This window comes from Haemaphysalis longicornis, unplaced genomic scaffold, assembly GCF_048455015.1.
Source record: "Haemaphysalis longicornis isolate Haplotype H1 unplaced genomic scaffold, Haemaphysalis longicornis Haplotype H1 scaffold_16, whole genome shotgun sequence".
NCBI classification, from domain to species: domain Eukaryota; kingdom Metazoa; phylum Arthropoda; class Arachnida; order Ixodida; family Ixodidae; genus Haemaphysalis; species Haemaphysalis longicornis.
Window position 1 is genome coordinate 22,482,802 of NW_027526266.1, and position 16,054 is coordinate 22,498,855.

The 16,054-nt window shown below is 50.6% G+C and overlaps 1 protein-coding gene across 1 annotated transcript in view; it reads left to right on the plus strand.

The window, feature by feature from the left end:
* The window catches only part of LOC144166145 (meso-2,3-butanediol dehydrogenase-like), a 47,503-nt gene extending 38,086 nt beyond the window's left edge, over window positions 1–9,417 (plus strand). The window contains exon 9 of the mRNA XM_077695749.1: window positions 9,179–9,417. Coding sequence (XP_077551875.1) covers window positions 9,179–9,391 — 213 coding nt within the window. The 3' untranslated portion in view covers window positions 9,392–9,417. The remainder of the gene's footprint in view (window positions 1–9,178) is intronic.
* Window positions 9,418–16,054: the final 6,637 nt, after the last annotated feature.

The window sequence follows — 16,054 nt, forward strand, 5'->3', positions numbered from 1 at the left end:
GCCGTTCGTCGTCCTTGAAGTCCCTTGGGACGCTTGGGGTTCTAGGTCGATCGGCTGCTGGAGCTTTGTGGCTTTCACGGCGCGGCCGGCGCGGGCGCGCGCCAACGTCGGGCGATAGCCAAGCTGCCTCCGCCGGCGTTTTCTGCGAAGTACGAAAGGTTGGTCTTTCTACGCCAACAGATCCCAGCAACTAAGGGTTGGTTGGTTGGTTGGTAGGTTCACGAGAACATACCCAAATAGGGGCGATTGGCCAAGAAGCTTTGTACCTAACCAGGATGTGACCGATATAATTTTAGATCGCAAAATTTAGAACAGGGAATACAGAACCGAAACTATCTTTTTAGCATATAAAGGTAGAGTCAGGAAGAAAAAAGTTGCAGGAGACCTCTAGGTTTACGGCTTAAGATTTATGACGCGATAGCGTTACTTTGGCGTAGAGGGAGAGTTTTAGATTGAAGTTCCGGCATTTACCATTTGTGCTTTCCAGAACTGCAGTTCAGCGACGAGAGCTAGACTAGCCGCAACAACGTTTAGACACTGCGACACAAGATACGCCGAGGCCATCTACGATTTTGTGGCTTGAGATGTAGGTGTGAAAGGTGGCAGCTGCCGTGTGTTGGTCAGTTGAGCAAGAAGGTGACAGTGGGATCGTTTCAGAGTGCTCACTCTCATGCGTCGTGGCTTGACTGAACGTTTTTTATAACAAACGCACGCACAGAGAAAGAGAGACCTTTACTGTGTAATAGTGAATGGGAGTTTTAAAAAGCGGCAAAGAGGAGGTAGACCCCGAGGGTGGTACCTGAAGTCTAGACCAATGCCACCAGCTGGCTGTTATCTTGAGGTGACAGGCTGGCCAGGACAGCAACGTATTTGTCGACCTAACCTTCATATGCAATGTTTGAGTCCGTCACCACTGAAGATATCATTCAATATGATCCGGTTACGTTAAGAGATTGGGTGTTTCCCTGTATTTAGCACAGTTCAAGGGTAATGTCTCACCTTTCCCACGTAACATCTTCGCCGATGTAGACTTGTGGATATACGTTTTGGTTTGCATCCTGTGCACAAGTTGCTTCGGCGTAGAGATCCCTGTGTGGCAAGGGAAGGATGGTGTTCCTATGCGCAGGATGATGAGGCGTTCTCAATATTTTGGGGGGAGGGAACTGTGGTAGACGTGGTCAAGAGAGCACTGTATGCCGGTTCGCATGGATCTTTGTCGGCTGCGGAGTTTCCTTCCGGACAGGCCTCTTGTACGCGGATGGGAACTGTCGTCAACGTGGATTTAAGCATCCTCCTCAAGCTTTTGCCTGCAGCGAAGAGACTGATGGCCTTTGAGGGTGTGTAACGATGTTTGCGCATATATTTGGTAGTTCCGCTTGGTGGATCGCCTAGCGAATTTCTGCGTTTCCGTTCCTGTGTGCAAGAGGGTAATGACCTCATAGCGATAGCTGCGGTTGTCCACTATGACATGTGTTGCCTTTGTTCTTTCGAACGTTCCGGCGTTGGCTGAGACTTTGTTTTCTGTTTCGGATCTTTCCTTAACAGAATTTTATTTAAGCTCTTTGTGTAGGTTTGGGCCTGTGTTTTTCGGTAGTGGGAGAGCTTTTATGAAGAGCCGCTGGATCGGCTCTCCATCTCTATTATGGCGTCCAGATGTTTTCTCTCTGGAGGTGCGCAATTTATTCCACTGTATGCCCAGTCCCAATTTTTCCCCAGAGACTCATTTTTGTAGTAGGGGAGTAGGAGTATCATTGTCCTCGGATTTATTTCAACGTTGTTATAGGGTACAATTTATGACCAGGGATCATGAAAATTGAAAGGTAGGGCTGCCCTATGTGCTGTTGCAATAACGGTGCTTATTCGGCTGCCTACAGTGCAGGTAAGCTTCTGGTACGGCAGGCTGACCGATGTCCTGGTTATGATAAGTGCCTTCGAAAGTTTCGTGGTTTCTCCTTTTATTTATGCTCTTACCCTGTATAGAAATTTTACAAGGTGGTCGCAGTGTTCAAACACTTTCTTTATTTCGGCCATTTTGGGACCGACTCCGCCATTCCGGGTAGGGTAATGCGATTATTCCTGCGTGGCTGTTTTCTGAGATACCATGATGACCAATTTTGAGGTTTGATAAATGCCCGCGTGGCGTCATTCATCGTTAGCCAGACAGAGAGCTTGCGGCGGTGACCTGACCACAAAAAAATTGAGAAATCATTTCAGAACTCTTGGAATTAGAAGCCGTATACTCGGTTTTATTTCTATTTGGAAACATTTATTTCGTTTCTGGTTTTATTACAGACTTCCCTAGGTTTTACAGAGCCTGGTGTTAATCTTTTGCACCCTTGTGACGCAATCTTAGCTAGTGCCGGCATTGACATCGGTTAGAGAGGCGCTTTCGTGGTGGCGTAAGTTGCGGGCACGGCGCGTGACCGTGTGAGCCGAGCATGCGACTGCCCATGGCGTGTAGAGATGAAAATCACTGCGCGGGCGCGGCACCTGCTCGAATAGCGTATCTTTTCTCGTCCCGACCGTAGCGTTATTGTTCTGGCCTCTAACAATATAGTTTCCGCGGCTCTGTCCTCCTGATACGGGCGAGCCCTTGTATCTCTCTGCCTATGTTGTACTTTTCTGTTAGCATCGATGACGTACTTCCGTGGACGCTTGGTGAGCACGGCTGATAGCGGACGGCTAGCAGGCACGAAAAAGCCTAGAAATGAGCCTAATAACGCTATCGCGTTAAAATAAACACACGTGAACGCTTAGCTGGCAGCAAGGAATCCACCCTGTCGCCGCAACATAGGAGTGTACGGCGGACACGACATCTCTGTGGCAAACTCATAGGGCGGAAGCGCCTAGTGACCGAATCTTAGAAGTAGATAGCGGAAGGTGGAGCCCCTTGAAGATGGACTCCAGATGCGTGTGTCGCATCATGAAGAATCTGCGGCAATTAAAAAGGATTGATTGATTGATTGATTGATTGATTGATTGATTGATTGATTGATTGATTGATTGATTGATTGATTGATTGATTGATTGATTGATTGATTGATTGATTGATTGATTGATTGATTGTAGAGTTTAACGCGCCGACGCAACGCAGGCGCTGCGGCGCGCCGTAGTAGAGGGCTCCGGATTAATTTTGACGGCAATTGAAAAGGAAATCTTCTATATTTCTAGTTTGTTGCAGAAAGGACATTGCCGAGACGGAGCCAAACCAGATTTATAAAGATAAGGAGCTTCACCCTAATAGAGCTATTTTATCATCATCGTCGACGTCATATTTTATACCCGTGCAGGTTCAGGCCCTGTCCCAGTGACACGAACGCGTCCTATCCTGCGCTGTCCGAGCCCAATCTTTGACACCGAAAATTGGTATCGCACTTCTTCACAAAATTATCTGTATTTCCTTATTTCTAGTCCCACATCACGATAGCCACTTCGTCACACCTGGGGTTCACCTGTTGTCCGCCACTTCTCCCGCATTTAAAGTACGGCCCAACTCCGCTTCCTCCTTTTCCCCTGGGCTAGGATGTCGTCCACGCGGGTTTGGTCCCCAGTCCAAGCAGTAGCGGTCCCAGAGATCGGTTTTGGGGGGGGGGCGAATTTGTTTTTTTGTTTTTTTTTGGGGGGGGGGGCGAGGCGAATAAAGAATCGTTCCCCTCCTTGCGCCAATTCTGCGGAGGTGGTGATAACCATAGAGGCGTGTGCGCGTATGTGGTGCAACCCGCTGGGATTTAACTTCGCGCAAGTGGAATGCTTAAAAAAATAAAAATTAAGAAACTGAGGACCTCTTTGGGGGGGGGGCGACCGCCCCCTTCGCCCCCCCCCCCTTGGGACCGCCACTGAGTCCAAGGCGCTCGCGGTCTATCTTTAAGCGTTACACCCATCACTCTTCTTCAGACGGTTCGCAGGGCCGGCCTAAGTTTTCTTGTTTCATCAAGCCTCGAAGTTCCTGCCCCGTACGTTATGACGGGAAGTACATGTCGAACTTGTATTTCAACGCCTGATTTACCTCTCGTTATTTGTGCCGGCATGCGCAACTTGCGCACGGCGGTTATATTTATCCATCTCTTCTCGTACTTTATTATCTAAACTGAAAGTTGCGCTGGGATATTCAGCGTTACTTTCGTCTGGCTCGTACTTATCTTTAGTCCCAGAACAGGCCTTATGGAGTGAAGTTTGCTAAGCCTATATTTACATAATTTCTCCCCGGATCACACTGAACACAACGATGTCTTCCGCAAATGTTAACGTGTTCAAACTTTCTTCATTTGCCCGTAACCCTGTCATCTCCGACTCAAGCGTCCCAACTACCCGCTCGAGGTGCACTGCCAACAACTACGCATAGAAGCTGTCTCCTTGTAATTGGCCTTTCGTAAAATGACACTACACACTCTAATGACGAACCGCTGTTGCTCCCAAGCATTCCTCGCTATTAAGAGCCCCATGTGAATCAATTTTACTTCCTGTTCTTTTAATGTTTCCATCACTGCAGGGACTTCTACTGAATCGAACGCTTTTCTCTAATTTATGAACTTTGTGTCCTAATGCACGACTTTGTTATCATTAGCCAGAAGGTTGTGTGGTATTAGTACTGGTACTGAAAGTACTGGTACCAGTACTGAAAGTACCAGTACTGAAAGCACTGGTGAGCAATTTTCAGGGACATTGGGCCTCTAAGAGGGGCATTCCCCCGCCTGCTTGTTTGTTCAAGGTTGTACGCGAATGAACTTCGAACCATTTCTTTCCGTACAGTAGGCGGGTAATATTTATTTTAATATGTGCTTCTTTCACAAAACTATATCTGTGTTTAATATTTCTCACTCAGGACGTGTCTTATCAAATATAGTACGTGGAAAGACTTGATATTGATGTTTAAATCGCCGACGCTACACAGGCGGTGAGGCGCGCCGTAGTGGAGGGCTTTCGAATAATTTTGACCACCTGGCACCTTTAACGTAACATTTATAAGAAGGTAGTTAATAAACAATGAGAGTATAAAGTGCATAGTCACTTGAAGACGATGTAAAAGGCTGTGACCATTATTAGTATTTCACGTTTTCCTTGCCTTGCGCGCCGGCCTTCTATTGTAAAAAAAAAATTGTTGGGAAGGCAGTACACTTTCAAAATACGTGTGCTCTCTCTTTGATATCAACACATGCTCATGGGTGCGATTACTCGGTATTCAGGAATCGAGTTCGATGAAGGACATAACAAATGGTGGTGAAAAACGTTCTTTATTGAGCTCAAGGGGTTGGGCAAGGGGTGTGGTCAGCCTCCTTCGTCCAGGAGGCCGCGGGCCTGCGCTGCATCCGTGGCTCGTTGCACCAGCGCGAGTTGACGCTCCGGCGCCCAGCTGGTCAGCGCAGACTCCCACTGCTCAAGGGATTGGGATGGGATGGGGTGAGGGTGGTGGGGACAGGAGTATACTAGGTGGTAAGTTGAGAGTGGGATGTCACACTGTGGGCAATTGTAGGGGAACAGAGATGGGGAGATGTGGGACAGGATGGTGTGGTTGTAGTATGTCTCGGTGTGCAGTCGCCGGTAGATATACGCTTGATGGTTGGAAAGAGTGTGATGAGGAGGTGGGTATATCCTTCTTGTGTTTGTGTAATGAGAGAGAATGGAGCTGTATGTGAGGTCGAGTGGGGTCAGTGCCTGTGGGACAGGTGGGGCTTGTCCGGTTCTTCCTGGCCTTGCTGTTGGGAGTGCCCGGTTGAGGAGGTCGCGGGCTACGGCGTGGGCCACCTCATTCCCTGCAAGGCCGGTGTGGCCTGGTGTCCAGATGACAGAGATGTCGATGTCTTCGGGCAGGTGTTGTAGGATCTGCATGGCTTGAGGGGGTGCGAGGCCGGCTTGGTATAGGCGGCAGGCCTGTTGGGAATCCGATATGATGGTCAAGTAGGGTTTTTTTGGTGGGTAGTGGTGGCGTGAGCGATAGCTAGCGCTTCGGCCGTTGCTACAGGTAGGTTCCGATAGGAGGCTGCAGTTGCTAATATACCAGTTGAGTCGAGGACTACCAGGGCTGTGTGCTTGTGGTCTGTAGATCGAGCAATGTCTGTGTACCGTGTGTGAGGGTCTGAGCTGTGTCGTTTTTCAAGGAGCCTCACCCTAGCCTCTCGGCGTCCCCGGTTGTACGTAGGATGCATGTGTTTTGGAACAGGATGGACCTTGAGGCGGTGACGGATGGTGAGAGGAATACGTTGCGGTGCTTGCTGTGAAGAAGGGGTAGTGCGTCCGATGTCCTGGAGAACTTTTCTTCCTGCTGGTGTCAATATGAGTCTCTGGAGGTGTGATGCGCGCTGCGCTTCCAACAGTTCACTTAAGGTATTATACAGGCCGAGTTTCAGGAGACAATCGTTAGATGTGTAGGTTGGGAGGCCGAGGGCTGCTTTGTAGGCTTTTCTGATGAGGGTGTCCAGTTTGTTGATTTCCTGCGGTTTCAGGTTGACAAATGGGGTGCCATAGGTGATGCGGCTGACTATCAGCGCTTGGATTAGCTTGCAGGTATCGTGTTCTTTAAGTCCGTATGTAGAGCCTCGTATTCTTCGGATGAGGTGTGTTAGCTGTGTGACTGTTTTTTGGAGTTGTGGTAGAAGGGCCGCTCCGGAGCCATCGTAGTGGAAAGGTACGCCGAGCGTGGTAACTTGTGGGACGGGGGATCCTTGAATGACGACTTGGGGATCTGGGGTAGTGGGAGGGGGTCGGCCTCGTGTGCGGGAACGTAGAATCAACAGGGCCGATTTGTTAGGTTCTGCTGTGAGGCCCCTGGGTTGGAGATAAGCAATGGTGGTGTCGATGGCTTGCTGGAGTGCGTCTTCTTGTTCTCCGCTCGAGCCATGTGTCGTCCAAATGGTTAAATCGTCCGCGTATAGGGCATGACGAATGCCGGGGATATTGTCTAGTTTGCTTGGTAATTGGAGGAGTGCGATGTTAAATAGCAGGGGTGAAATTACGGACCCTTGCGGGGTGCCTTTGGCCGGTGTTTCGAAAGTTGGGGATTGTATGGGTCCGAGTCGCAACGTGGCTGTGCGGTTTCCCAGGAACGCCTTGACGAAGTAAAAGATTCGGTGGCCGCATTCGGTATGGTTGAGGTTTTCGAGAATGGCTTGGTGTGTTACGTTATCAAAGGCGCCCTTAACATCTAATGTGAGTAGGGCCTTTGGAGCGTCACGGCTGAGGTGGTCTAGTATTTTCTCTTTGATTTGTATAAGGATGTCCTGCGTAGAGAGGTGCTGGCGAAAGCCGAACATTGTTAGGGGGTACAGGTGTTTTTCTTCTAGGTGGGTAGTTAGGCGTTGATGTGCTAAATGTTCGTAGATTTTTCCGAGACATGATGTCAGGGAGATAGGTCGGAGGGTGGTGGGTGATAGAGGCTTGTTAGGTTTCGGGATCGTGATGTCGGTATGCCGCCACTGTTCTGGATAGGTGCCCTGTTGCCAGTGATGGTTGTAGTAGTCAAGGAGAACTTGGAGGGTATCTTCGCTTAGGTTGCGGATGGTGCGATAAGTGATGCGGTCCTTACCCGGCGTGGTGTTGTTGCTTAGCCGGGCCAGGATGGCTCGGAGTTCGGCCAGGGTGAAGGGAGTGTCAAGGGCTTCGTTAGTTGGTCCGGTGTATTGAATGTCCCGTGTAAAGGGGTAAGTTGCGGGATCTCCGAAGAGGTGTAGCTTTATGGATTGCAGTAGGTCTCTTGGGGGGAGGGCACTATTTCGTATGAGTTGTTGTATCCGGTGATTCGTTTGTTTGTGAGTCGAGCTATTGTCCAGGAGAGATCGCAGTAAGTGCCACGTTTTCTTAGTGTGTAGGGTTCCTTGCAGTTGGTTGCAAAAATCGTGCCAATTCTGGGTTTGGAGTTGGGCTGCATAGGTCTGGGCTTTCTGGGTCAAAATGGCAATGCGCTTTTTTAGGGTTCGATTGTGTTTTTGGCGTTTCCACCGCTTTGTGAGGCTCCGCCGAGCATCCCAAATATGCATAAGGTGGGGGTCTGCCGCGGGTATGTCTTCCGTGAGGGCAATGAGTTGGGTGTGTTTCCCGACCCGTTGCTCAAGGGCTTGGGTCCAATCTTCCAGGTTTTCGCCGATGGGTGGGAGGTCTGAGTCGTCCTTGCGAAAGGCTGGCCAGTTAATATGATGGGCAGTGCCTTTTCTGCGCGGTTTCCTTTCGAAGGGTATGCTCGTCGATATTATATGATGATCACTGCCAAGTGTAGAAATAAAGCTTCACTACAAGAACATCAGAGAAACTCTTCGTACACTTCCTGTTCCATACAAATCTCTAACAACCACGCAACTACGCATTCTTCGACGCGTACAGTTAAATACCATCCTTACAGCTGCTCGTTCCTTCCTCTACCATATCCGACACTCACCAGAATGTCCCAATTGTGCCGAACCATACGCTAATTTAGAACACTGCATTTTCGCCTGCCCCATTGCAATTCAATCCACACATTTTCCCCACCCACCTCCTTCAACGTGGTGGACTTGGCTAGCCTCGGACCAGCTCTCGGACCAGTTGGCGTTGGTGAACCTGGCCCGGGACATTCTCGACGCTTAATGTTGCGTTTGAATAAAGTTTTTTCCTCCTCCTCCTCCTGCCAAGCGTTTCGCTTAGGCAGAGCCAGGTGGTGTTGGGGCAGTTTTTTGAGAAGGTGAGGTCCGGTATAGTGTCGCGGGCAACGCTATTTCCGATTCTCGTAGGGGTAGTAAGGTCGTTTTGGAGGACCAGTTGACTGTTTTGGGAAGCATGGAGTAGGGCAGTGCCTTTTTTGGATGCGAAATGATAACCCCATGCTGGGTGGGGGGCATTGAAGTCGCCAAGGATAAGTAATGAATTATTGCAGGCCTTCCGTGTGGCTTCATGTTTGAGGTTGTCTATGGTTTTCAGGCATTCGGATGGCGGGCTGTAGATGTTCAAATGAAAAAGAACAAATAAAAAAGAATTTTTGGGGCGTTGCTGTTGATGGGAGATGCATTGACGGAGATGTTATTTTCGGGGTATTGAATACGGTGCTCCCGCAGTTTCTTTAGTGAAGAGTATTCGACAAAGCTTGCTTCGGAGAAATGTTTATTTTATAAAAAGTTTTGCGGCACTTAAGGACTTCTCAGTGCACGCCATAGTCTAGAAATGGTCTAAAACGAGATGTTGGCACGCTCAAACAACAACGACGCAATTCTTTCAGCGTATGGAAGAACGGATGGGGCCAGCCCACCTGATGGGGCGCATCGGCAGGCCTGAGGAGGTGGCCCGAGCCATCGCCTTCCTGGCGTCGGACGACGCTTCCTTCATTACCGGACACACGCTGCCTGTCGACGGTGGACACCTGCTGATGACGCCACTGGATATCAGCCCGGCCGTTTCAACTCATCCGGCGGGCGCACACGACCCATCATAATCTGAGTGGAAATAAAGTGGAATAGTGCGGAACACAGAAAGTTTTAGTGATTCCCCCCTGGCCTCTTTTTTGCAGCGAAGCTGTATATGGCACAGATCCCATGGTTTCGCGCCGGCGGACACAATTTACTCAGTGGCGCGATCAGCTTATGGAAAATTTATGAAAATAACCAACAGGTACTAATGAGTTTATATTTTGAGGTGACGGTTGTTTTGCGCTGAAGAAAGGTCTCCCGAGCAGCGTATTTTGGTTCACAGGTGAAGCCTACTTTAAGGGAATTGGTGTGTGCTTGGTCTTTGCAGTCTGCCTTTGGCACGTTCTGTGTTACACAGTATTTACGGAGGCAGTATGATTACAGTTTGCCTGTATCCTCCTCGCCACCGCCACTGCCTCTTTCAGGAGTCGTGTGTAATCCTGGCGACGTACACAGTCTCTCGTCTCCGACGTTGCGCAATGCCGCGCACTCTTCGGCGGCCACCGGTGGGCCGTGATTGGCGTAGCCGCGCTATAGTAATCATTGTCTGTGCCGACCAACTGTGGGTACCTTTTGTCTGCGACGTGGAGATAGCACAGCTTACCTTATAATGCAACATAACAAATCCCCAATATAGCTAAATCCCAACACGGCAAATCCCGGAAACAAGCCAATCAACGATCATGATGATGATGATGGTGGTGGGGGTGGTAGTTGTGTGGGTTTTGAAAACAGAAAACGTTTGTTGTTCCGGCGACTGTAATGCGTAGTTTTAAGTGCGAATGCACTTCTTAAACGAGCCTGAATCGTCCGCCGCCATAGTCCGCTTAGCAACAGCTGCGGGTGCGCGCGCTCCTCGTCTTCCTTGGCAACGGGGGGAAGGAGGGGGGGCGGGGGATGGGCGCGCGCTGCCTGGCCGCTGACATGGCACACACCCACGTGGGGGATTGGCCAAGAATCGGACGTGAGAAGGGATAATGCACCCGCCTAAAGGAGTACTGACACGAAATTTCAAAGCTGAGATCCGCTCTAGCAATCAAGTACAACGACAACACAAATAGGTGTCTGTGAATAAATGCATCTTTCTTTCTTTCTTTGTAGTTGTGTGTGTGTGTGTGATCTCTCTTTCGCGAACTTTACCGAACCACGCAAATTCAACTCGTGCATTCGCACTTTCACATTCTTCCCCTCGGGGAAATGCGGGGAATTTTTTTTTTTTCAGAGAGTTCAGCCGTGGCTTTTCGAGCCGAATCTCGAACCAAACACCATTATTTTAAGTAACAGGTCCTTGCCCCCTTCCAACATCCTACGCGTTGTCAAATTGCAAGATATTTGCTTGATTGCGGATAGCAATGTTGCCCTCGGCGTGCCAGTCGAACTGAATTGTACGCCTTCATTTGTGATGCAACCAAGATGAATATAGGGAATACAATTACGTCAATTAAATCATTTATTTGTCCTTGCTAAACAGCAGAACTATAGGGATAGCAATGCGCTAATAACCAATTATAAGAAAACAACAAAAAAGGCTAATACGGAGTGAAGAAACAATTACCCTGGCACAAGGGTTGGCCATTCGGGCTAAAGCACTTAGTCGTATTCATATGAAGCCTCGCTCCTTCACCACTCCAGTAAGCTTTCCTATGCGATCATGTCAGGACGAGGAGACGGAGACCCTTCGTTTTAAACACCGAGAGGGGTCGATCTCCCCTTCACCTCTGTACCTTCCGGACCCCTGGCTAGACTTTCCTCTTGGCAGTGTGGAAATGCTCTGATATCTCCCCAAACAATGCAAACCACCCCACCCCGATCATAGGCTTACATTTATTTATAGTTTCATCGTGCAGATAATTGCACGGGAAGAAATACCATTACGTTGTGACCACGAAAAAACAACAAAAGTTAAGTTGAGACAAAAACACGGTATCGGCACCTGTTACCACCAGGATAATTCTTGTGTGCAACGCGTTGTTGTACCAAATTGTCCTGAATTTGGGCTAGCAGCCAATGCAACCCTCGCACCAAGCCAACCTCGTGCAGCGACGTTGCTCGTTTAATTGTCTTGGTATTTGTTCAGGTGTCTTAGTAGGCTCAAGTGTAGCAGCATCAATGAGCACAGTTAGCTTGTAGCGACACCATGACAGTCGTCTTCACCCCTCTGAACCGGCTCGCGCTCAGAACACGCTTTGCACCACGTGCGGCACTCTATTCTACGCTGCTCGCCCTCCCCATGGCGCAGCCGTCGTAAACACAATACACCTCGGCGTGGCCACACTAACTCCGCGGCCATTAACAACTGCTGGCCAGGACGTGGTCGGTTTCACCACGCTGTTTCCTCAGCCACAATGCAGACGACGGCACAGGAAGGATGCAACCCGTCCTGCTAGACTGCCCAGGCTAATCCTCAATTTGGCTCAATCAGTAACCCCGCCGCGTGATTCGTCACGCAGTAGCGCCATTATTGGGGCAACGGCAACCCTTCTAAGGGTATCAGATACCACATTACCCTGCGTAAGCTACCTGATACATGAAAGTTCAGATCCAGCTACAAGGGGTCATTAATTTAGATTTAAAACCGTTGAGGACCGTGCAGTTCTTTGAAACTAATTACCAAATTTGTGCTGAGCGGCCTGGTTGATTCTGATTCCTTTCACAAATAACAATACGACTTCTCAGATCACCACGAAGCGTCCTAAAATATTTTGATACCAGGCGTTAATGCAAGTCCCTAATAAATGTGGCACACCCCTGTTAAGTTCAAACACTTCAATTATTAGCGCCGCAACTACGTATCGTTGGGTGGGTATAGCGTGTTTACCTGTATTGTGTTTGTTTTCCCGCCAGCCGAGATCACTTGGGCGCGAGGGGCGTGAGGAGAGACAGCGGAGGCTTCTTTTCGTTCGCCTCGCTATGGTGTTCACACGACGAGTAGCCCCAGAGAGGACGTATACAAATGCGCCGGTCCCTACAAAGTAGTCAAAAGTGGTACAAGCTTCTGAAGGAGGCTTTCTTCTACTTCGTTTGGGAAAAGCGGAGTAGGGGGATCGTTGACGTTGCGGCCAGCGCGATGACAGGCATGAGAACGCCCGAAGCGGACGGGAGCTGGAAGTCAGTCAAGGGGTCAAAGATAGGAAAATGGCATCACACTTTCTGTCTACAAAGCTACCGGGCGAAGTTTCTGTTCGTCACACGTCTGACCATGGCGACTCGGCGGCTGGGATGCGTCACACTGGATATGCGACCAAGCTTTGTTAGGCACTCCACGTGTTTACAAAGGAAAGAAACATTGGTGGCGTGGGGCACAATTATAGGCGCGCACGGGATGGGCAACAATTTAAGACGAGCTGCCCGACAAGCGATGGCCGACATTAGGTTTGCTTTAAGTTGGGTGATTTTTATGTGCGTCGTATTTGTGTTTTGCGGAATATCTCCTGGTTTCTGTATGAGGGTGGGAGAGATGGGTCACAGGACTATTTTGAACCCACCTAGCTTTGTTTGTCACTGTGGCCAATCAGTGGCCTAGTGTGGGCTGATCAATGAGACAACCTCACTCCCAAATTCTGACGTCCGTGTTTTTGGGGCAGTTTTGGTTGCAAAACTGAGGAGTTTGATGCCTTGGATATAAAGAGAAACAAAGGAGGATTTAGAGAGAGAAGTGAGGTGAGCAGCGAGCCCCGCTCTGCGCGGGCCTTGCCCGACCTCTTTTACGCGATTATGAGCCTTGAGAGCTGTATATAGGTAGTGTAAATACAATGTACATATTGTACATCTTGCATCTTGAAGTAGCTTATCGTTTGCCACGTCCCATCGACCACAAGCCGTCCTTTCATCGGGTCTTCGCTTCGTTCGTCGGCGTCCGATCCCCCCGAAACGGGTCCCATCTTCGTAATTTAACTACACCTCTCTGATATAAGCGTAGATCTTGGAAGGGCCTCTTCCTCCGTCTAGGCGTCCCAGCTCACACACAATCGCTTGTTCGTGAAATCTACAAAAACTCTTTTTGGGTGTACTGGTCCGGTGGTAGGGCCAGTGACAGTGTCGGCGTCCGAATAGGTAGAGTTATATAACAGGGTGATCCAATATTTGCCTTACTTTTCATTTGCGCTTTCGTTCCTCTGCTCAAGCAACTCAATTCCACGGAACTTGGGGTCCAACTGGAAGGTGACTGTATGTCCGTTCTTTCCTTTTCGGACGACCTTCTTCTGCTGCCCGACTCCTTACAAGGCCTCCAGGGGTTGTTACGCTCCACTGAGGAGTATTTCACGACTTTCGGTCTGGTCTGTAACCAAAATAAGTAGCAACGTTTTGGCTTGGGTCTGAATAATAAAGCTCACGGCTGTATTTACCATCTCCCGCCACCTAGGTTTCAACTGGCCAGTACGTCGGCTTGAATTTTTGTGAACAGGTGTCTGAACGTCAACCACCCCAAGGTTGTCGGCCTTCTCCAACTAATTACCACTGTATCTTACTGCCGGCCTGCACGTGGGCCCCCCTGCCGGCGGACTGGGCTGTGTCGGTCGGTTTCGGCTGTCGTGCTTTGGTCCGTCGCAACGGCAGGAGTCAGTGGTGTGCCAGGCCCACTGTATTGGGTATTCAACGCCCATGGGAGCTTGAGCAACTCCCAGGCACTCTGAGGGCAAGTGCCTTCCAAGAACACCGATGCGTGATGCGGACGCAGGCCCGGACAGCCTGGGTGACTACCGAGGTTGGTGCTTGGAATGGTAATTCGAACAAAATTTGCGGTCGCAAATTTCTGTGGATCAACTATGATTCTCTTTGGCCGGGGGCGGTAACGCGCCCCTGTAATCCAGTGTGGTGGAGGCCGGGGGGTCATAGTTGCGAAGTGCAACTGCACCAAGCGGTACAGTTTGTGTTATAGTGTCGCACGGTTTCTGAACCAATGTGAGCGCTACTATGAGGCCGGCGGAGTGGCGAGCCCCTGTAACCGCAGCTAGGAAGGGGCCTATAAACACGAACCGATCTGCTCGCCGAGGGAGGTGACGAGCCTTGTAACCCAAGTCATAGGGGTACATGCGGTACAGTTCGTTTTATCGTGCCATGGGTGCACACAATGAGGCCGGGGGTGTAGCGAACCTCTGTAACCGGAGCATGGAAGGGGCCTTTAATGCGAACAGGTCTGCTGACCGAGGGAACTTGATGAGCCCTTGTAACCTTCTGTCTTGGGGCCGAGAGTGCAGAGCCACTGGGAGTTCCTCAGAGGATCCCTTGTATCCCGAAAGATGGTATTTGTGGAGCAACTATGACTCTCGCGGCTAGGGGAAGTAGCGAGCCCCTGTAATCCAGTGTGGGAGGAGGCCAAAGGCTGGGGGTGGTAACGCGCCCCTGTAATCCAGCGTGAGAGGAAGCCCGCGGGTCAATGTTGCGACGTAAGCACTGCGCTCACGCGGTACAGTTCGCACGTAGTGTTGGCGTACCATTGCTGAAGCAATGGGTAGACCACTACCGAGCCGGGGGCGTGCACACCCCTGTAACCATAGCTTGGGGCTCGTTCTGTTGAACTTGCGAACTGGTCTGCAGGCCGGGGGTTGTGACAAACCCTTGTACCCTAATGTCATAGGGGTCAGAGCGTGGAAGTACGGTAATTCCACGGGACCTCCTCGAGGAATCGGGGAGGCCGCACAATCCCTGCCCAGGGAGCGTGCAAAACGGCCGCCACAGCGGAGGTTCCGGGTCAACTGGAATCAGGTCCTACGCGGAGGTCGGGCGGTCGGGTGTCAGCCCGGCACTTGGCAATGCGGTTGAAGCAGGAAGACGTGTCGAGATCGATCAACTATGACTTTCTATGGCCGGGGGAAGTAACGCACCCCTGTAATCCAGCGTGAGAGGAGGCCGGCAAGCAAAGTTGCAAAAGTAGCAAGTGCTGGTCAGCGTACAGTCGTTTGTATTCGGAATACTGATTAAATTCGGGAAACCATTACGGGCCGGGGGACTGGCGACCTTTGTAACCGCAAGCTTTGGCGGGGCCAGCGACCTGATCGCAATATGTCGGGGGGAGTGACAGACCCCTGTAACCGAACGTCAAGGGGGCTAGATGTTGTACAGTCCGTATGGGGCCGGGGGGGTGGCGCCCCCCTTTAACCTTCCTGCGAGGGGCCTATAGACTGATCTTCTCCAGCTGAGGCGCTTCCGAACCTCGTCACCCAAATGCCACTGGGTCGTACTTTCACGAGCTACTTGGTGTCCCGGACGGGGAAAACGGGGAAAGGTGAGGTCAGTACACCGACCGGGAAAACTCTCCTGGCTTAGTAACGGCTAGTAGGCCCGGACCAATCTCCTCTGCTGAGCCGCCAACCCCGCGGCAATGCCAAAAGACTCTTGTTCCATTGAGCGAAAGAGTAGGCACAGGGGAGGACATAAGTACATGGCTCTCATAACCGCTCCCGTGGGAGCCTGGCGAACGTGGCTTTCAGTTAACGTTCGCATACAAACTTCCGGTGTCCTGAAACCGTGAAAAGCAGGTGTTGCAAGTACCCGTGTATAGTGGAAAGCTTCACTGCTGATCCGTGAGTACCTGGTGCGGGGCCGTCGGTCAAGGACGTTAGTACGCATCGGCCGCTGAGCTGGGGGTCGGGAGGGGGCCCGTCCGTCGCCACCAAATAGGGTACTTCCTGTCTCCGACACTTGGGGCCCAGTTATCGGACCCTACGGGTGAGCGGGAACCCGTGGCA